The 19,438-nt window shown below is 51.8% G+C and overlaps 8 protein-coding genes across 8 annotated transcripts; 3 read left to right on the forward strand and 5 right to left on the reverse strand.

Annotated features, from left to right (window-relative positions):
* The first annotated feature begins 28 nt into the window (after positions 1 to 28).
* Positions 29 to 2,395, forward strand: C7974DRAFT_134703 (uncharacterized protein). Its single transcript, XM_046135453.1, has 2 exons — positions 29 to 214; positions 286 to 2,395. Exon 2 carries the CDS (start codon positions 524 to 526, stop codon positions 2,192 to 2,194), a length of 1,671 nt encoding a protein of 556 aa, XP_046000603.1. The 5' UTR covers positions 29 to 214; positions 286 to 523; the 3' UTR covers positions 2,195 to 2,395.
* A 415-nt stretch (positions 2,396 to 2,810) lies between these two features.
* On the forward strand, positions 2,811 to 4,665 carry C7974DRAFT_388809 (nucleotide-diphospho-sugar transferase). The gene has a single exon (XM_046141307.1). The coding sequence runs from the start codon at positions 3,120 to 3,122 to the stop codon at positions 4,293 to 4,295; it is 1,176 nt and encodes a 391-aa protein (XP_046000604.1). The 5' UTR covers positions 2,811 to 3,119; the 3' UTR covers positions 4,296 to 4,665.
* C7974DRAFT_134736 (uncharacterized protein) lies at positions 4,508 to 6,871 on the reverse strand. The gene is made up of 5 exons (XM_046135454.1): positions 6,653 to 6,871; positions 6,039 to 6,593; positions 5,590 to 5,990; positions 5,170 to 5,537; positions 4,508 to 5,120 (listed from the first exon to the last, which is right to left on the reverse strand). Exons 1-5 carry the CDS (start codon positions 6,740 to 6,742, stop codon positions 4,720 to 4,722), a joined length of 1,815 nt encoding a protein of 604 aa, XP_046000605.1. The 5' UTR covers positions 6,743 to 6,871; the 3' UTR covers positions 4,508 to 4,719.
* Positions 6,872 to 7,374: 503 nt separating this feature from the next.
* On the reverse strand, positions 7,375 to 9,308 carry C7974DRAFT_432110 (cellobiose dehydrogenase; the record flags this gene model as incomplete). The annotated part of the gene is made up of 4 exons (XM_046144827.1): positions 7,375 to 7,403; positions 7,554 to 7,667; positions 7,716 to 8,337; positions 8,379 to 9,308. The coding sequence occupies 4 exons, from the start codon at positions 9,306 to 9,308 to the stop codon at positions 7,375 to 7,377; spliced, it is 1,695 nt and encodes a 564-aa protein (XP_046000606.1).
* Positions 9,309 to 9,854: 546 nt separating this feature from the next.
* C7974DRAFT_134817 (MFS peptide transporter-like protein Ptr2) lies at positions 9,855 to 12,110 on the reverse strand. The gene is made up of 4 exons (XM_046135455.1): positions 11,505 to 12,110; positions 11,373 to 11,455; positions 10,656 to 11,314; positions 9,855 to 10,599 (listed from the first exon to the last, which is right to left on the reverse strand). Exons 1-4 carry the CDS (start codon positions 11,878 to 11,880, stop codon positions 9,879 to 9,881), a joined length of 1,839 nt encoding a protein of 612 aa, XP_046000607.1. The 5' UTR covers positions 11,881 to 12,110; the 3' UTR covers positions 9,855 to 9,878.
* Positions 12,111 to 14,274: 2,164 nt separating this feature from the next.
* On the reverse strand, positions 14,275 to 15,151 carry C7974DRAFT_410544 (uncharacterized protein; the record flags this gene model as incomplete). Its single annotated transcript, XM_046143478.1, has 3 exons — positions 14,275 to 14,473; positions 14,525 to 14,796; positions 14,846 to 15,151. The coding sequence occupies 3 exons, from the start codon at positions 15,149 to 15,151 to the stop codon at positions 14,275 to 14,277; spliced, it is 777 nt and encodes a 258-aa protein (XP_046000608.1).
* A 276-nt stretch (positions 15,152 to 15,427) lies between these two features.
* On the reverse strand, positions 15,428 to 17,503 carry C7974DRAFT_331023 (multicopper oxidase). The gene is made up of 4 exons (XM_046139090.1): positions 17,272 to 17,503; positions 17,117 to 17,216; positions 16,713 to 17,064; positions 15,428 to 16,658 (listed from the first exon to the last, which is right to left on the reverse strand). The coding sequence occupies exons 1-4, from the start codon at positions 17,447 to 17,449 to the stop codon at positions 15,588 to 15,590; spliced, it is 1,701 nt and encodes a 566-aa protein (XP_046000609.1). The 5' UTR covers positions 17,450 to 17,503; the 3' UTR covers positions 15,428 to 15,587.
* Positions 17,504 to 18,163: 660 nt separating this feature from the next.
* On the forward strand, positions 18,164 to 19,105 carry C7974DRAFT_134838 (uncharacterized protein). Its single transcript, XM_046135456.1, has 3 exons — positions 18,164 to 18,416; positions 18,461 to 18,520; positions 18,574 to 19,105. Exons 1-3 carry the CDS (start codon positions 18,278 to 18,280, stop codon positions 18,930 to 18,932), a joined length of 558 nt encoding a protein of 185 aa, XP_046000610.1. The 5' UTR covers positions 18,164 to 18,277; the 3' UTR covers positions 18,933 to 19,105.
* Positions 19,106 to 19,438: the final 333 nt, after the last annotated feature.

Genomic DNA, 19,438 nt, shown 5'->3' on the forward strand with positions numbered 1-19,438 from the left:
GACCTGAGAAATAACTTGACAGTCTCAGAGGTTGACTTGTCTACTCCACCAATTCTTGCATGTGTTCGGGCTTTTGTATGTTATTTCGCCTTAGTATGTGTGTGTCAGCGAAAACTTCACGAATTCGAGCAGTAGCTGGTCCGCGTTTGTCCGTCCTTTTTGTGTATTCTGTGTCGAAATTGCTTCAAGACATTCACCTGGCCACTGTACCTAGGTAAGGTTGACCCATACGAGGAGTTGTCCGCACTCCGACAAGTCATGACAGCTGCTCATGGTAAGCTTTAGACTGCTGTATCTCGTTGTCGTCCGGTTTCAGTCGCCTAGAATGGTCTCTTTAGTCGTTATTACAGAATCGAATCCGTGTTCCGATCTCAATCAGCGAGGAACACGCGATGACGTCACTCTCGCTAAGCTGTGGCTGCCCCTCTTCTGCTTGCACCGCCTCATCTTCGAGGTCAGTCCACACCTTACTAGACGCGGAACTTACTAGCTTTGGGTCCTAAATTTCTATATCTTTGCGATTATGACATCCGGTGGTATCTCTGATGTGTTGTTCAAGAAGGTCGATGACTACGTCGACTCACTTGCACCTCAAATCCAGCCCCGCATTGCGTCTGAGCTTGAGCTCTTTCAACAGAAGACCATTGACAGCCTCGAAACTCAAGTCATCGATGCCTTCCGCTCGCTTTTCGACAAGAACAAGCCTGTCTCTTCAGACGGCAGCCGTGGCCCTTGGAACCTGAACGATGCTGCCCCAGATGCTTACGGCGGCCAGTCTCTTCCTTTTGCCGACGAGATCGCCAAATTGACACGAAGCTTCAGCCAAATTTCTGACGAAGCAGGCGGCGACTTGCGTGACATCTTTGACCTGACTGAAGGCCGTAGCGACGGAAACCAGACCCAGTCTCGTGGAATGGGAGATGAGGATGGCGACTTTTCGCAGAAAGCTCGCGGCTTCCTCTCTTCAGCTCTCAATGCCGTCCAGGATAACTTCGACAACAACCAGAGTTCGGGAGGTCAAAAATTCGAGATCGGAGGTTTGCTTGGTGTGCTCAGCAGCACCATCAAAGACGCCAGCCAACATCCTGAGGAGAAAGCACGACTCATCAGCCCTGAGATTAAGCAGGCAGTTGGTGACAAGTTGCGCATGCAGCATGCACCCATCGCCGAGCAATTCACTCGCATTGCCCTAGATCACATCAAACGCTGGCTGCGTGGGAACACCAGTTCTCGTGATCTTGGTGATGGTGCCAAAGCCGAAATTGTCGATCAAGTTGGCGATCTGGTTAAAGGATTGGGTGGTTTGTTCGGAAGCAAGAAGTCTGGCGACGAAGGCTCAGCCAGAGGCTTCGACGAGTCGAGTCGAGATGGTCAGGAGCAAGGTGGTGGCGGTGGCTTTTCTCGAGTTATCAGCGACAAACTCTCCACGGGTCTTGCCAGGGTGCACAGAGAGGTTCGTCTCGAATTCCGCAAAGTCCTCGGCGAGATCGAGAAACAGCTTTTCGAATTACTGCCAGATCAGTTCCAGCGCCCGCTGGAGAAGATTCTTGGTGGCAATCCGTTTGACTCTCAGTTGGACCGCGACGCGTCTGGTCAGGCAGACCGTGGTTTTGGTGACGACATCAAGACCAAGCTTCTGAGTAAGGTTCGCGCACTCGTACAAAAGGTACAGGAGACCCTCCGAGAAAGCATTCTGGGTGTCGTCAATGGCGGTCATCGCAAATTTGAGCGGGAAAGCTGGGTGTTTGTGCAAGCTATGGTCGAGCAGAAGGTTCAAAGATACCTACCAGACGTCAAGATCAACGTACCTGACGATATCGGCAATGAAAATGTCAGTGTAGGGGCACCAACCCCAAACACAAGCGTTGGTGGAGGATATCAGGCTCCACAGGGCAACCATCAGTATCCTCCCCGCGATGCCTACAATCAGGAGAGTCACGGCCAGCAGGCACAACACGACCCGCCCCAATACCAGAATAATCAGCAATACCAGGGTGAGCCAAACCGACAGTATCAGGACTACCAATCGCAACAATATCCACCGCAGGGTTACCAGCATCATCAGTACGCACCCCCTGAGCAAGGCTACTCGCAGCCGGGCTACTCTTCGCAGGGCTATCCTCCACGTGAGCAGTTTCAGCAAGAGTATCACCGTAACGACTCCCAGTCACAGGATTATGAACCACGATACTAGCAGCTTGTCTCTCTGAGGTGGATGAAGAAAAGCCATGGAACGACAGATTCTCTTCGAAGCCCGTATCATTTGCGATCTGCTTTGTTCCTCTCTTTTCGCAGAATAGTGAATACATTTCGATTCCGCGTGGCTTTGCTGTACATGTGCATACAAATTTGATGTTATTCGCCTCTGGCGTTATCTTTCCTGACGTTAGGGCACTAGTGCCAGATCGCCACCGGCCGTCCACATCCGGGCTTCTTCCAAGGTTCGCATGCTGCGAACCTTAATATTTGCTCTATCACACTGAGTTCAAGACCTGTCGCAGGAAAGCATTCAGCGTGTGGTTCCACCACCCACCGGTGTGCATCCGGTACTCCGGGGTGTCAGGAAAATTGTAAGACTCAGGGGGATGCCGAGAAACCATGTTCGTTGACTAAGTAGGCAGCTGCTGACCCAGAACGTCAAAATCTTCATCGTGCAGCAGACGCACCAATCACTGTCGCTGACCAAGGAGGGTGCATGCACAAAGCGGAGACAAGCTGCCTTCGCTTATGTGAGCCAAGATGCCAACAGCCCTGTCGAATCTTCCGAAATGAACCAGACCTGCGGCAGCCTTTGATTTGACTCGTCCATGATAGGGGCTCAGACCAATGGCACGGCTCCGTGCGACGTTTAGGCGTGCCAGCAATGTTGTTCTTCGTTGAGCACTGCCCCTCGCCGATGCAGCCATCACCTGTGTCTCTCGTACTCGGATCTCCCCATGCCTTTCTGAGGCAGGTGAATCTATCTTAGTCTCAGAAACGGTGCGCGATCCCTCATAAGACATTAGGACCCTGCCGAGGCTTACAAGGCTGCTTTCGCTTATAACGACGCAAGCCCAGCTACGTATCATGCGTTTGGGTCTGCTCCCTTTCCCCATTGCCCTCCCTAGAGCACCGTGACCATGGCGGCCCTTAACTCCAAGTACCGTGTCATTGCCATCACGGCCGCGTTCATTGCGATTTTTTTGTTGTTAGTGTCTACCTTGCACTTTTCGCGGACGTCAGCCTACATTGCCCCCGAAAAGCAGCAGATCAGCAAACAGCCATCCGGCATAATAAACCACGGCAATTCAGGCGACGACAACAGCGGACTCGAGCACACACCAGACGGCATCGCACATGCTGTCAGCCCAGAGCACGGCGATGTGAACGGCACTGGCATGCATCCAGATGGAAGCGAGAAATTGGCTTATGTCACATTTCTCTCCGGCACGCTTGACCAAGACGAGGATCTCGAAAACGACCACTACTTCCAAGCTGTTCGAATCCTCGTATGGCAACTGGTGCACCACCTGCCAACACGCGCCGAGAACATCGATGTAGTCGTTATGGTGACACCCACCGTTTCTGAATCACGCCGCAAGCGTCTGATCAGAGACGGCGCCACCGTCTATCCTGTGGAGTTTCTGCGATCCGAGTCGAAATGGGTGCATGCCGCTGAGGAACGTTGGGCCGATGTAATGACCAAATTGCGCGTCTGGGAAATGACACAATACAACCGCATTCTCGTCCTTGACGGCGACACCGTCCTTGTGAGGCCACTTGATGGCGTCTTCAAAGATCCCGGTGCGCAGATTCAACAGACAAAGCAGATGAGCAGCTACAAGCCGATGGACGGAGAGGCTCCTCTACCCGAGAAATACCTCCTGGCCAGTCTGTCCGAAGTTTGGGACTCGACGCACCAATTCCCTCCTACAGATGGCACCGGCCTCAAGAAACCCGGCTACATGAATGCTGGTTTCTTCCTACTCGCACCCTCCATCGACGCCTTCAACCACTACAAATCGTACCTCGAGATTCCCGACTCGTTCGATCCGAAATACCCCGAACAAAATCTTCTGAACAAGATACATAGCTGGAAGGGTCCCATGCCATGGACCGAGGTCAGCTACAAATGGAATATTCGGTGCCCGAACGACGTCGATATCGAGCAAGGCCTCGTCAGCGCACACGAAAAGTGGTGGACACAACCATATCTCTACAACAACGACAAAACAAAACACTGGCTGCGGAGCAGAAGATGGGAGATGAAGGGCTGGTACACGGCGTACGACATGTTTTCAGGCCACGATGAATGAAGATGGATTTTTTGCCCTTTGGGCGGTATTTCTAGATTGTATCACTCCCACTCACACAGTGCGCCCACAATCTTCCAAGATCTGTCGCACGGCGGCGTTGGAACATAAACTGCGCCTGTATGCAACGTGGTGGTACGCCTTATCGGCCGTACCACCAGAGTTGGAACCTCTGCGGCGATCGGGGCTCAGGCGCCCTGGCCTCATGTCCTACGATGGAAAGCCAGACCTCTTGGCTGGTCTTGGAAGTTCCAGAATACGAGAACAGGACGATCGCATCTTTACATGCAAAATTGTAACGATGCTACGTAAATCTGAGGAACGCGCAAGATGGATGTGGTATGGATTGCTGGCAGACGGATTTCAACAAACTATTAGATTTGCATTACAGTAATCTTAATCTCGTATCTGTACAACACAGATAAGCTCAAGGTTTTGCTTTCCGCTGCTGACTGCCCGTACCCATCTCACCCTTGGCGTGAGCACCTGCCCTACTATCATTAACCAACTCCAATGGTCTGTACTCTGCATTCCACATTTGTTCACGGATCCATTCTTCCAACTCATCGTCGTCGTTGGGGATGTGCTCTTCTTGAGCCAAGTTGTCCTCGACAGCTTTCTTGATGACGCTTCTTGCAATTTTGACACTGATTTCACGAACATCGACCACATCGGGAAGAAGGCCCGAGCCGGAGCCGGTGACAACCGGGGCCGCGGCTGCTAGTGCTTCGACGGCCGCAACGAGGAGCGCTGGTGTCATGAGGCGGGTGCGACTGAGAACCGCACCAAGACCAATGCCGGGGAAGGTTACGGAATTGTTACACTCGGCTGCGATATCTTAGCGTTGAACTCTTAATGGAGACAAGACTTCACTTACAGATCTCGTACTCTTTACCGTTGTGCTGGACAGGATCGAAAGGCGAGCCAGTAGCGACTAGTACCTGACCATCGGTCCAGTCGTACAGATCTTGAGGTTTGGCTTCGTGTAATCTTGTGGGATTTGATAGCGGGAAGATGACTGGACGCTCAACGTGCTTCGCCATTTCTTTCACAACCTCTTCGGTGAAAGCACCAGGCTTAGTCGATGTGCCGATCAGCACGTGCGGCTGGACTTCTTTTACTACAGAGAGCAGGTCGCCGTGATCTTTTCCTTCCCACTCGCTGTCTTTGCGAGCATATCCGGCTTGTGCTGGTGTAAGCTGGTCCTTCTTCCCTTCTAGTAGAAGACCTGGCTTGTCTACGCACCTTTAAAACAGTGAGCATCATTCAATCATCACGGGTTTTTGCAGCAACTCACCAGATCTGTTTCGCCGCCTCCGCTGTCGATTTACCTGTGCGCTGCGATATAGCGTCCTTGATCTGATCCGCAATGCCTGTACCTGCAGTACCAGAGCCAAACATAACGAAGCGTGCATCGTCCCACTTGGTGCCGCTGACTTTGAACGCCGCCATGATCGCCGCCAGCGTGACACAGCCTGTCCCTTGTACATCGTCGTTGAAACAAGCGATTTCAGGTGTATATTTGTCAAGGATTCTTCTTGCGTTATTCAGGCCAAAGTCCTCGAAATGGATGTACGCTTTCGGATAATGCTTCCTTGCGGCTTTGACGAAAGTGTCAACAAAATTGTCGTACTCTTCACCAGTGGCACGAGGCTTTCGCAGACCAAGGTAGAGATCATCATCAAGCAGCTCCTTGTTCTGGTCTCGTGTCAGCGAGGGCTTACTCCAAGGAATTGTCATACTTACATCTGTACCGCAGTCTAGTACTACAGGTAGTGTGCGCGACGGATGTATACCGGCGCACAATGTGTAGATGACCAGTTTAGCGACACTGATAAGGATAGCGCCAACACCCTGGTCCCCAATACCCAAGATCTGCTGGCCATCACTGACCACAATGAGATCAATGTCCTCGGGATTACCCCATTGCCTAATGTCATTTTCAACTCGATCCACGTCGCCAATGTTGAGGAAGCAGCCCTCCGCTCTCCTAAAGAGCCTCGAATAGTTGGCAATGGCTTCACCCTCGGTTGGTGTATAGATGATCGAGAACATCTCTTTGAGGTGATCGAGGATCAACCTGTAGTACAGAACTTCATTCTGCTCCTTCAGACTCGTCATGAAGGTGTTCTTTGCGATATCACTGGGCCGTGACTTGTATTGCTCGTATGCGCGCCGTACTTGCCCGTCGAGAGTCTGGACATTGTCGGGTATAAGTCCATGCAGCTGAAACGTTGCGCGCTCCTCGGATGTAAAGGCGGTGCCCTTGTTGAAGTATGGAGTTCTAAGAAGAGCATTTCCCTTGTTGTACGTATCAGCGGCTGCTCCGCCGTCTACGGTCATCAATCCTCAATACTCACTGTCAGAGTGGTCTTCTGAGGTCCGGAAGTAGAGAGAGGCAGGTGACCAAACTTCTCATTCTTGGTTTGTTGGCTTGAATTCGAAGCCATGTTTGCAGCTACTCAATGAATACCTAGGTAACCAGAATGCAGCGCTTCACGAGTGGTGAGCGGAGGGAGGAGGCAGGAGGAGGAAGTCGCTCTGCCAGTCATGCCAGCGCATTGGAGATAACAAGGAGAATCTCTTTTCCTAGTGGCCGCATTTTTCCGCATGGTTGAACTATGAAGCCTGCCATGGTGTGTCGCTCGTGTTGTTCCGGCGGTATGATGACGTCGGTGCCTGCCCCCACCATTGAGTTTCCGAGCCTTTCATCGCTTAGGAAGAGCTGCCGCACATCTTTGCTGGCAACTTGAGCGTTGGTACGCATGTGTAAGCAGGAATCCAAGTAGTTTCCAGATGAGCAGAGACCTAAGGACTTCAGTTGTGGATATCGTGGGCAGGAGCTGAGCGATGCGCGACGTGAGGTGAACGCGACCGCCAAACGCTAGACAGCACGACCCCAGCTCAAGCAACAGCTCCACAAGAAATACGCTTCTTACTCGACAATTACGGGGTCTATACCACATTGCTTGTTGCTATCAAGCTTTTACTAGACTATCCGACGCCTCCCGCTTCCGTCTCGATCGGCTGCTTAACATGACCCATGAGTAAACCTGTCGCTCATCTCTAAAGGACGTTCATCCTAGCAGCAGATCTCATAGCTCATGCATGCTAAGAAACGCACAGTGTATTAATTTTCAACGGTGGTTTGAATTTTCATTGGATCGTCCGTCTAGACCACCCACACGGTCAGACCTCTTCCGGCCGTGCTGGTATACTAGTACTTCAATGGTACGCGTTTCACTGTGCCATTTGTTGCACCATCAAGTGCAATAATCTTCTGGGCAGCGTGTTCAGCTGCTACCATGACAATAGCTTGCGTATTACCTGTCGGCAGATCAACATGCATGCCAGCATCGACGATAAACAGATTGTCTGCTAGAACGTTAACGAAATGTGTAAGGTCTTGGACGTCGACCGTACCTGTGCCATATACCTTGCAGTTCGTATCCACCACACTGCTTCCATTCTTGGTCCCATCATCGGTACCCATGATTGTTGTGCCGATCATATGTTGTCCAGGGATCATTGTAGTATTTGGATCTGTGCCACTCATCGCAACTTCAAGAACCGACGCGCCAGTGGAATTTAAAGGGCCCCCATACGCCAGGGTACTATTAGGCAGGCGACTAATAGCTAGCAGCTCATCAAGTGCTCTTGTCATGGCTTCTTTGTCGGATGCTGACTTCAGGTACGGACTCTGAATCCACTCTGTGTTCCCTTCAGACGTGATTCCCAGAGTTCCGGTTGAAGTGGAGTTGTGGGTAATGGCCACCATAAATTGGACTGTGTTATTCAACACTCCCATTGCATGACCCTGCCAAAGTGTTTTGTGGCCGTCCTCGTTTGTGACTGTAGAGTAGGACATTAAGCGATTCCAAGACTGAGCAAGAGGACCCGAACCGCTGGCATAGAGGTCAAGCAATTCCTGACTGGGATTGGTGAATTCTGTCTGGTTTAGTACGTTCGTGCCCCCTGGAGCATTGAAAGTGACAATAACTATCGTGTGGTCTTGAACGAAGCCGACCGGCGATTCAATCCAGTCCTCTCTTTCCGAAGGGTCACCTTAGCGGAGCCGTTCTTCACTATGTTGATTTGATCTACTGGCCCAATACCTGAGTTAAAGAGGATACGAGGACTCGACAAAGCTCCAGCGGCAAGAATCACCTTTCCACCTGGATTGATGTTGACTATCGAGCGCTTGCCGGTGGTATCTTCCACTTCGACGCCGGTTATTTTCGATTTAGTCCGCACTGTACGTACGACTTTCGTGTGCAACTGAAGCTTGAAATTCGGAAACCTCTCCGCGAGCGGCAAGTACGTACGAACAGGTCCTGCGCGAAACCCTCCCTCGGTATTGAGAGCCGGATATGAGTAAGCCTTGTACTTCTTGTCTGGATCTTCATTGGTATCCACCTGAGTGTAACCACCATTAGCGAAGAAACTGGAAGTGACATCCCAAACACCATTGTCGTAGTGCTTCCCATCGGCAGACGGAGTGGTAGATCCAGGGTTTCGTTCGTACTGGCGTGCGGCCGACTGCTCTACATCGGACCATTGCCAGCCGACGGGCCACTTGTCAAAATCGAAGCTGGGTGGCCGGACAAATTGCATACTGTTAACTGCAGTCCCCCCACCAAGTATGCAGCCTGCTATAGCACCTTGAGGAACATCGGTACAGAGCTTTAGGGTCTCTGTTCTAGTTGCCATAGTATAGAATATTCCAGGCACATCGTAGAGAGTGAGAGTTCGGTTCCAAGATGTAAAGAGCTCGCCACCTGATGAGAACAGAGAAGGTCCACCTCGTTCCAGTACAAGGACCGACTTGCCTGTCTCCGCAAGTCTCTCGGATACGATTAGACCCGATGCACCTCCACCTACAACGATGTAGTCGTAACTTGAGTTCCAAATGGGAACGGTGTCGTTGCTACGAAGCGAAACAGTGTCATGAGCTTGAGCGCGGGCAACAGAGCTCACAGCCAGCAGGAAAGAAGGTAGAATCTGACTCGCAATCATTGTGATGGTACGGAGTGTGTTGGTACATAGCTAGAGGGCACTGCTGGTATTTAGCAGTATCCTGTGCGCATGAGGCTGAGGTTCTGGGCGCATATCGATAGTAGCTATGCTGACAAGCCTAGAGAATAGCTGCAGCAATAACCCGAGAACATTATCGTTGCGGCAGGTGCCATAGCCAGTGCAGCGAAAAGACCATGGCATGCTTGGAGGGCACCAATAGATTGTCTCAATAAGCTGACCTAGGGTGTCAGCTCTGCGAAAATCCCCGTGCGATCCCGGAGACTTTTTTATCGAATCAATCCTGTAGGCTTTAGGAGACCCTGGGAAATTTCGACTCGTCATCTTTTACCCGTCCAGATATGATGACATTGAAGCGAAGGTGCTTGCAGAGCACAATGTTTCCTTGTTTGCGGATCCCACACCCCTCTCTCTGAGTGCAATACGAGTCAAACAATGTGTACTTATCAAGTCATTGGGGCACTTTTGTTCAATCAGGTATCATTCATCTACGCACTGGGTATAATCTTGCGTCGGTCATTAACAGCCACTGTCCACTCGTGGAAGACAAGCTTAGAGCTTCTCGTTCTTCTCATCCCTGACGCTGTGGACAGAGATGCTCTCAGCATCGCCCTGCCCGCGACCACCAAGGTATTCACTCTCCTTAAGGTTGTTGAGTGCGTCTTCCTCCTTATCAGCGTTGCGGAAGGTGAAGTAGAAACCAATACCACCGATAGCAGCAACGATAGCCACGGACCCGTAGTTCCAGACAAGAAGGGGATCGTCAGACAAAGCGACGAGAGCTTGACCAAGAGCAGCAGAGACCGCGGATGTAGAGAGAGCGATAGCCTGGATGGTAGACTTCATGTTGGCGGGGGCCTTAGTATACGCGTACTCCAGCTTGGTGATTGAGGCAAGCACCTCAGACATGCCCACCAGACCGTAAGGGAAGACTTGGACCCAGACCGAGATGTCGGCACTGCAGTCCCTACCAGCCTTGGTGAGCTTGTTGATCTGGTTGCCGCAGGGGCTCATCTTGTAGATGTAGTATTGGGTCACACAAGCTGAAACCATGGCCATAGAGCTGAGTGCAAATCCAGCGGTGATTTTCTTGATGGGCGAGAGAACAACACCAGCCTTGCGAAGAGCCGGGTAAACAATGAAGTCCATGATCGGGATGACGATGACAATGAAGATCGGGTTCAGCTTGGCAACGATGTCGTTCGGTGTGCTGCCCAAGTTCATCGTTCCGGCTTGAGAAACGAGGTTGTTCATCATTTGGTTGTAAGCAAGCCTACACTGTTGTTAGTCGAACTGTCTTTGTGAATGTGAGGGTCGAAATGGACATACCAGTAGAGGGGGTACCAAAGGAAAACCTTGCAGGCAAGAACACCGCGACGGACCTCGTCAACCCACGCATCATCGAAGGTCATGAAGGCCGGAAGGACCTCACCACGAGCTGCAAGCGCGCTCGGCTTGATGCGGTCCCAGAAAAGAGGATCCTTGAGAACGTTCTTGCGGTCGCTCCTCTTGCTCGCGTAGCGGATAAGCTTCCACGCCTTGCCCATGACAGAGCCGGTAGGTGGCGTGAGCTTGTATGTCTTCTTGAAATACAAGAGGATAAAGGGGCACAGAAGGTAGCAGATAGTCGGCAGGGTGAAACTCAGCCAGAAACCAACAAAGTGCTCCGAGTAGACCATGGCGAGTGATCCAGTAAGGGATCCAGCGTTGATGAGCAAGTAGAAGTAGATGTAGATTCGCGCGGTCGTTGTAGCGGGATCCACAATCTCCTTCTTACCATCCTTTCTGGTGCGCACGTATGCCTTTTGGTTCTTGTACTGTTCGGCGATGAGGGGCGAGATGTTGGACTTGAAACCACCGGTACCAATTCCCATGACGACGAGACCAACGGCAAAGATACCCATGGCGGCATTGGGCTTGACGATGACAGCTGGAATAGCGGAGAAGATCAAGATGATGTGACCAATGATCGAAATGATGTTGGCCCACTATATGTAGGTTAGCACATAGTTTACACACCGACCGTCAACGAGGCAACAAACTCACCTGAATGGTCTTGTAACGACCCCAGTACTCGTCGGCAATCCAGGCACCGAACAGTGGCGTGAAGTAAGACCAGAACTGGTTGACTTTTAATGGCTTAGCAGTCATTCACTAACAATCTCCGGGAATACTTACAAGTTGTCATACCAGTTGAAGCCCGCTGTCCCATGTTGAGCGCGCCAGAACCGGGCTTCTTGAGGAAACCAGCACCAGTCTTGCTACCCGGGGGAAGCTTCTTCTGGATGAAGTTGACAAAGACAGCGGACGTTCCGTAGTACGAGAAGCGCTCGACAAACTCGACAGCGGCAACAGTCCATGCCGTCCATGGGATGCGACCAGCTACACGAGGAAGCGTGGCCCACTCCTCTTCTGTGGGGAAAGGACCAAGCAGCCTCTCATCCTCATCGTGAACCGAGTTGGACTCGCTGACATCGAGCGGGATTGGCTCGAAAACAGTTGCGCCCTTGGTGATCTCAAGGCTAGCCTTGGTGTTGGTGTTAATGGCGGCCATCGTGGATGTCGACCAGTGGTGGGTGGGGAAGTACAAGAAGGCGCGCAATGGCGTGCTACTTGAGCTCGGCTGAACCTTGTGCACGAGGAGGTGAAGACGAGAAAAGCTCCACGACTTGTTCCTGGCGGTCGAGGTTGGCGACGCCTGTGTTCATATAGACGTTATGCGCCGGTCCAGGCCAGTACAGCAGTCCGGAGTTACACCAGGATGCTACACGCGACACAGGAAGGTCCCCACCTCTCAGATGCGAACCATTTGCTGCACTGGCCTGTTATCACCGGCCACTTACTCTAACGAGGTACACCAGACATTGAAATTGCGCCTCATGCAATCAAAGCATCGCAAACGGGTTGCTTTGGTTCGACACCGTTGCTAAGCGCGGTTCTCAAGACACCCAAGACCGTGGGTCAAGCCTAGCTTGTTGAGGCCCCCGGGCTTACGACGAGAAAGGGAGGAGAGAATGAAAGCCAAACGCCAATCCATGCAGCGATGTTGCCACGATCTGTCGTTAGAACGTTCGAAAAAGAGTCTCCAAGCCCATGCTAAGATGGAAAAGATAAGCTGGTGGAAGCTTCCCTCCAGCGGCGAGAGAGTGCCCAGGCCTGCCAAGGTGTCGTAACAACGAACTTCCTAATCAAGCCGCGGGCGATGGTAGCCAAGGGCTTGGTACCGAGGTTGCAGGATAACAGGGTTCCATCACGAGAGTGGGTGCTGTATAATAATGGTTACGGCACATCAGACGGCGTTGATGAAGGTAAAATGATGGTGTTCTGGCGATTCCGTGTCCTTTCTTTGGCTTTCATGTTCACGCAGCTGAGACTGCCGGGAGCTCTTCGAGATAGAACCATGCAATTGTAGATAACTAAAGCTACTGTACCATTGTCGCAAGCTTCTTTGGTCCAATGTGTGGAATGATAGCTGGAAGCGGTCGCTGTTAATGCAATGTAGAGTTGTGGGCAGGGTTTTCGCGCTATGTACGGCGTGCACTGGCCGCATCGCGTCCTTTTGCGGGGAAGATCGAGTGCACGACAGTCTCGTCCATCAGACCGTGCTTTGCACGTCCTCCGACATCTACCTCCTTGATGCGCAACGATAGTATTACACACTCCGGGGGGTCACTGTTGTGATCATATGTTCTATCGTTCCTTCGAGCTGTTTGGTCCACAGTCATCTCACCTGAGTCCCGACGGGGGATGCTTCGAACGATTCATAAACACATCTGTCGTATGCAAGACCCACTATGCAGACCAATCAATTGCCAATAAAAATAAGCCACCAAGAGAAGGATTAGCCATGAGCTTCTCTGTACACTGCATCGATCCGCCAGGCATGAGCAGGTTTCCCAGGGTGGAATCCTTCCTCTTGATGCACAGCGGCCTAGACGCGCCATGGCTCTCTCACATCACCCGCCTGTATCTACAGCTACTCGGCGGCGTAAACATGATTACACGAATGCAAATGGCGACCTTGGCGATGCATTGAAGCCTTGTGCCAGGGCGTTCCTGCTACTGCCGCTGCTGATACGGCTGATCAGTGCCGAATGTGCCGACCGGACACTCACGCAGAGGATCCTCGTGAGCTGCTTCTAGGACCTCTTGGTACGCCGAAAGAGTCGCATAGCCCGAAAGTCATGCCCGCCACCACAGAATCGCTGCTCAATGGTGGTAAACGCCTTCAGCCAAGTCTTGGACTTCGTATTTGCTACCTAGGACCAGACCGTCTTATCTCGAATGTGTTGTATCGCACCACCATTAGGCGCGCTGTGAATTTTGGGTCTGCTGCGATTAACTAGATCGTCTGCATCCGTCGCAGAAAAGCCGATGCAAACCTCTCCTGTCCCGTTATCTACACACAGTCTGACAAAGGTGGCAATGGCACTCAACGGTGCAGATGTCAAGAGACTCCTCGTCCACCCATTAGCGACCGTACATTACTGATAAGCAAGTCCTTGGATACCTCCAGGCGAACAGGCATCGTAGAGTATAGCATGATCGACCACATTGGACCACCCTCTCGGCTCGCCCAGGTGCGGGTAATGGGACACGTTCCGGCGATTGGTCCCTGCTGTTGGCGATCACGAAACGACTCGCAATCTTCACTCGTGTGAGTAGGACATAGAGCTTTACGATACAGGCGCTCATCACACCTTGGGGCGCAAAGTAGCTGCGCATCACGGAATAGATAAGCAGGTCGAAGGCACGTTGACAGAAAGACTTGGTTTCTATAACTGTGCTGAGCAGTCATAAGATAACTCTGCTGAAGTGCCAACAGGCATGGCGGCGTTCAGGCTCCGGTCTAGAGAAATGACCTTCCGACGCAACGCTTCAGCTCGACGTCACCACCATGCCAGTGAGACTGATCACTCACGTAGGTGAGCAATCACTACCGTCAGGACTACGCCAGGTTGCCAAAGAAGCGACTCGGTTTCTTCTCGCCAACAAAGCCTGCGCCACCTGACCTAACGTCACGATAGCCTTTGACATTGCCGGAGGTATCAACGTTGGAGTCGCTTCTACCTTGCGGTGTTCCTCGAGCTCGAGCAGTGAGATCTGCGAAGTTACCAAGAGTTGAAACGCTCTCCGTACCAAACGTCCTGCCTCCGATGTCAGCAACAGCAACCAAGGAGCTTGGGCGTTGGGCTCACCAATTAGGAAATACCACTCGTGGAAGATGCCGCTTCTGTACGCCTTGCTGGCAAGCTATCTCGATTGCACTCGCGTGGTAATCTATCGCTTGTCGCGCATCAGCAGTCGGCGGGAGAACCAGTCCACCATGCCGCTGATAGTGGCGGTAGAGCAAGATTGTAATCAGCCGGCGGTCTTGAGCGATGCTCGACATGGTTTTATCAGCCTGCTCGGGTCTTGCGAGATACAACACCAGTTCGTCCATCAGATTTGGGTGCTTGTCGAACGCATCCTCGATCGAAAGTCAGTCAGATCTAAGGTGAGGACCGGTGATTACTCACGATGTGCTCCGACCACCGGATTGCCCTGTTAATGTCTGGGTCGTAGTTATGGCTGGTGTACACACGGCCTGTGTTCTGGTCGATAGCTGTAAACCTTGACCGAAGGAAGGGTACCAGAGTTTGGCCTGCCCAGTTCTGCAGGTCGTTCGCAACCTGCTGGTGAGGATTCCAGGTGACGCTTGGTATCGGTTGGTGAGCTGGAGGAAGGCGCTGCGCACTCAAAGCTGGGTTCTGAACTGGACGGTCGTTGCGCTGGCCTTGCTGAGCGTGCGGCGGACGAACATTATGTTGTTGCTGGTTGGACATGGTGTACAACGATAAGGTTCGTAACACAGTCAGTCTCCAGTTTGGGCCTCCTTGTGAAGTTGAGGTGTAGAGTAGAGGAGAAGAGAAGGCGATATACATTTCAGGAAGCGTGGCGGTATCAGGGTCTTCTAGAGTGAAGAACCCTAAGTAGCGCAAGACTGACAAAACTCTCAGGTCAGTTGAAAGCCGCTGCAAAGCATCGCTATAGTTTGACAAGCTCAATGCAGCTGTCTTGCGCATACGAGATCAACAAACTGCGCAATGAAAGAATTCGACAATTGTGAGAGCAAGTGCAAGAGAAGATTGTCATTGTTTGCTAGGCCGAAGGAAAGAGTGTAGATTGAATGAGATACAACGCCAAAACACAAGCTCGCAACATCGCTCCAAGAACATGCTGGAAACTCCGCTGACCCACAACACAGTCCTGATATCCAACTTACACACCAGAGTCAGTCTGTTCAATCTGCGCGGTCGTCGCGTGGCTGTTCCAGTTGTCGCAGGTCTCTTCCAACCGCGTCTGGTTCGTGATTCCCGCAATCTCATCAATCCGCTCAATGAACTGCAGCGCAAAGCCTTCAGTCGTGTGCCAGCCGATGTGGCAATGCATGAGCCACGCGCCGGGGTTATCAGTCTCGAAGCCGAGGACCAAGTAACCACTGGCAGGCAACATGGCCGTGTCTCTGCGAATCGGGTTATCCAGCTTAAGCGATACGGATGAATCATAAGTTCCCGTGCCCTGCGCGAGGACGAAGAAGTCGTGGCCGTGCAGATGTATTGGGTGAGTCACGGGAAGCGTCGTCTGGATGACCAGATATGTCCATACATTAGCGTCAGGCAACTCCAGAACGGCGTTCGATGTCGCGTAGGATGTGTTGCCGGTCACGATCTGCTCGAGCGTTGGGTATCCCCACTCCACAATCATCGTAGTGCTGTTCAGGTACCAGCGGAATAGGCTCTCGGAGTTGAAACCGACTGTTGCAACCTCCAAGTTGGTACTCGATTCGGTCCCAACGGTCTTGCTGACATGGGGCACGAGGTTGTCTGTCTCATCGTCGCAGTTGTCGTCGTAGGAGTAAGCTTCAGTGGTTGGTGTTGAAGGGGAGTCGCCGTAATAGATGATTCCGCGAACGTTATCCGAATTGCTGTTCTCTGAGCACGCGGATTGAGGAATGGCGCGCAGCCAGAAGTTGTCTGCAACACTGGCTTGGTCTGCAGTGACAATGATATCGTAACGTTGAGCCATGCCGATGCTGAGAACAGTGGTTTCATAAGGTGTGATTGGAACAAGATCGGCAGCGATGACTGTCATGGTGTGGTTGTCGATCATGAACTTGAAGTGCGTATCAATAGCAGTGTTGACAAGTCGTATGCGGTACGAGGTGCCGGAGACAAAAGAGGTGTTGAAACGGTAACCACCGTCTTCGAATATGTTCGTGCCATTAATCAGGGCGTTATCGAGCTCCGGAGGTCCAGAGCTTTCTGCTTCGGGATAAAGCTCGTCGACGGTCTGATACAGTTAGCTTACAGGATAATGTCAAAACACGCACGTAGAGAAGCATACCTGGTGATCCCAGTCAAACAAGAAGAGCATACCCAGATCTTCGTCGTAGTTGGCTGTAGCAGGACCGTTGATGACAAGACCACCAAAGATGCCTTGCCAGGCCTGGAGTGCAAAGTGAGAATGATACCAGGTGCTGCCGTACTGAGTTGCACGCCATGTGTATGTGGTGGTATCGTCAGGGGCAGTGGCACATTGCGTGATTGACACAACGCCGTCTTGATCATTGGTGTAATTTTGACGAATGCCATGCCAATGAAGACTGGTGCCATTCTGAGAATTAACCAGGTTGTTTTTGACGTGGACTGTGACTGTGTCACCCCAATCTGCAAACAGAGTTGGGCCAGGGATGGTCCTGAGAGTTCGTCAGCTTTACATACATATTGTATCGTGGTGCGTAAACTTACCCATTGACAGTCATTGCCGAGCGCGAGACACCGTCGGGAGCTACAGTTACCTCATCAAGAGTCAACCAGTACTCCTTGGTGACTCCAGTGTCGGGAACCTCTGTCGAAGAATATTAGCGATGATATGGTTGCTACTGTATGCTGGTTCGACTTACCAGTGAGGTAATCAGTATCAACTGAGTAATCGCACCACTCTGAACGAGTGGACGCAGTGTTTCCAGAGCAAACATCTCTGCTTGACAGAAGATGAGGGTGTGAGTGGTGCGAGGTGGAAGGGTGAGCCTGCGCTGCGCTGAGCAGAGCTGCAGCAGTAAAGAGATGACGAAACGACATAGTGAACGACTCTTGAAAGAATGTAGTCAACTGAGTTGATGATCGGAATGAGTGTGATGATGTGAAGGAACTACAACAGAACCGCAACCCTTTATGCATTTCTCTATCACTACCACTGCTTCTGTATCGCTCACTATCGTTGCACGTACATCTCTTCCTCTATCGAACCCACTTGTTTCGGTCGAATCCGGAAATAGACTTTGTTCTCTTTTCAGCAATGCTGCCACTTAGCCTGGTACGTATTGAGACGACATGACGCGGCAAAGTACTCTCAATCTAAGCCATACTCCCTCATGCATTGGACACGCAATAGAAGTAAGCATTGTAAGCCTTTCTTGGGGGACGAAGCGCCAAAGGCCCCTGACTCAGTCCACAATATCACCGGAGGATGCCGTGAAAGCAAGGGTGCCCATGTATGGTAGACGACGACTGTTGTGGCTGGTGCAGGTACGCCGACCAAATCCTTTACATTGAGCACTGCGATGTAACCTAACAGGTGGTAAAAAGCAGCTGGGGTTATCAGGCACAGGCACGATGCTTGGCGCTGCGTAACACAATCCAATTTTGAGTTAGAACAACCCCATGAACAGCGACAGCTAGGCCGCAAACGAGTCGGGAAGTCGGGAGAGGTGACGAGGACTGATTGCGTAGGACATGAGCATTGTCAGCCGAAGGATCTGATTTACGAAGATAAAAGCACAATCATCGCTGTTCCGAGCCACCACTTTCATTCAGATCTTGCCGCATCAAGCAACTCACTACCTTCATTTAACCAATCCTCAAGTGCTGCTCGCATCTTATCCGTTCATTACAGTAAAGAACGACAGAATGGTTGTTCCTCGCATTTTGGTCCTTTGCACACTGCCCTTCCTTGCGCTTGGAGCAAAGAAGCGTGAGGTTCCCTCTCACTTCGGATTGTATGGGTATGGAGAGGGGTTTGGTGGTTTCCCTCTGTTCTATGCAGACGGTAGGTGAAGCCTTCTTCCCAGGAGGCACCACTGACAAAATCAGGTTATGCGTATATCGGCGAGGCCGCGCAGTCCAACATCAGCAATGCGGCGACTGTCGACTGTGAGTTTTCTCCTTGTTTCAATCTGATCATAGCAGACCCTGAGCTCCTGCAGTCTCTCTTGGCACCGGCAATATGACTAGCTTGTGGATTGGAAACCCCAACACTACGCTCTTGCCTGATGCCAATACGGCCAATTGGGCCGACACGGTCTTTTATCTGCCAGACAACACCACCTCCGACAAACGCGTTGGATTCCTCTCGAACAATAACGCTACTGATGGTGCTATCAAGACTGGTTTCTCCTTCTACGGATCGACTGCTGTCTTGATCGGAGAGACTGGAACGCTCGAGTCGAGCTTCTATGCCCTGCAGGTTAGCGAGCGTGTCCACCGACTGTACTGGAACGAAACCAGCCTCGGCCAAAAGCCCGTTGTTCTGAGGGCTGTGGCGCCGTCAATGCCGCCCCTTTAGAGCAGGTGGCCAAGACTCGATGACTCGGAGTGGAAACGGAGCAATGGGGATACTGCGTGAGCCTGCAGTTTCCGCAGGGGTGTTCAAAGAAACTTCGTCGTACGCGTTCAGTGATGAGTCTGTCGGAGTACAAACCCTATAAGACTACCATGTGGTCCCCACTCACGCTCTGGATCACAGCAAGTGGAGTGTGTGCTTATCAGATTTCACGTACGATAGCAGTTAGTCTCAATGGTATACGGATAATCTCGAGTGCGTACGCCGTGCCGCGCGTTTTGCAACGACAAGCTCTACGGGGCCGCTGCCGCCAAGGCGGGGCCCGCAGACCATGTGGCAGAGCTATGATCAAGTCGTGAACAGAGACCGTTGCGGCTGAACTTTGTCGTGTACCGTATCGTGAAAGGAGAGTGGCGCTGCTAGAATTTGTAGATGGGGCAGCAAACGAGAGTCATAGCGCACGTGCGATACACGTAACTACCTGGGTAGGTGCTTTACATAGCTCTGTC

Source organism: Boeremia exigua (assembly GCF_020726555.1).
Source record: "Boeremia exigua strain MPI-SDFR-AT-0100 chromosome Unknown C7974scaffold_3, whole genome shotgun sequence".
In the NCBI taxonomy this organism is placed as follows: Eukaryota; Fungi; Ascomycota; class Dothideomycetes; order Pleosporales; family Didymellaceae; genus Boeremia; species Boeremia exigua.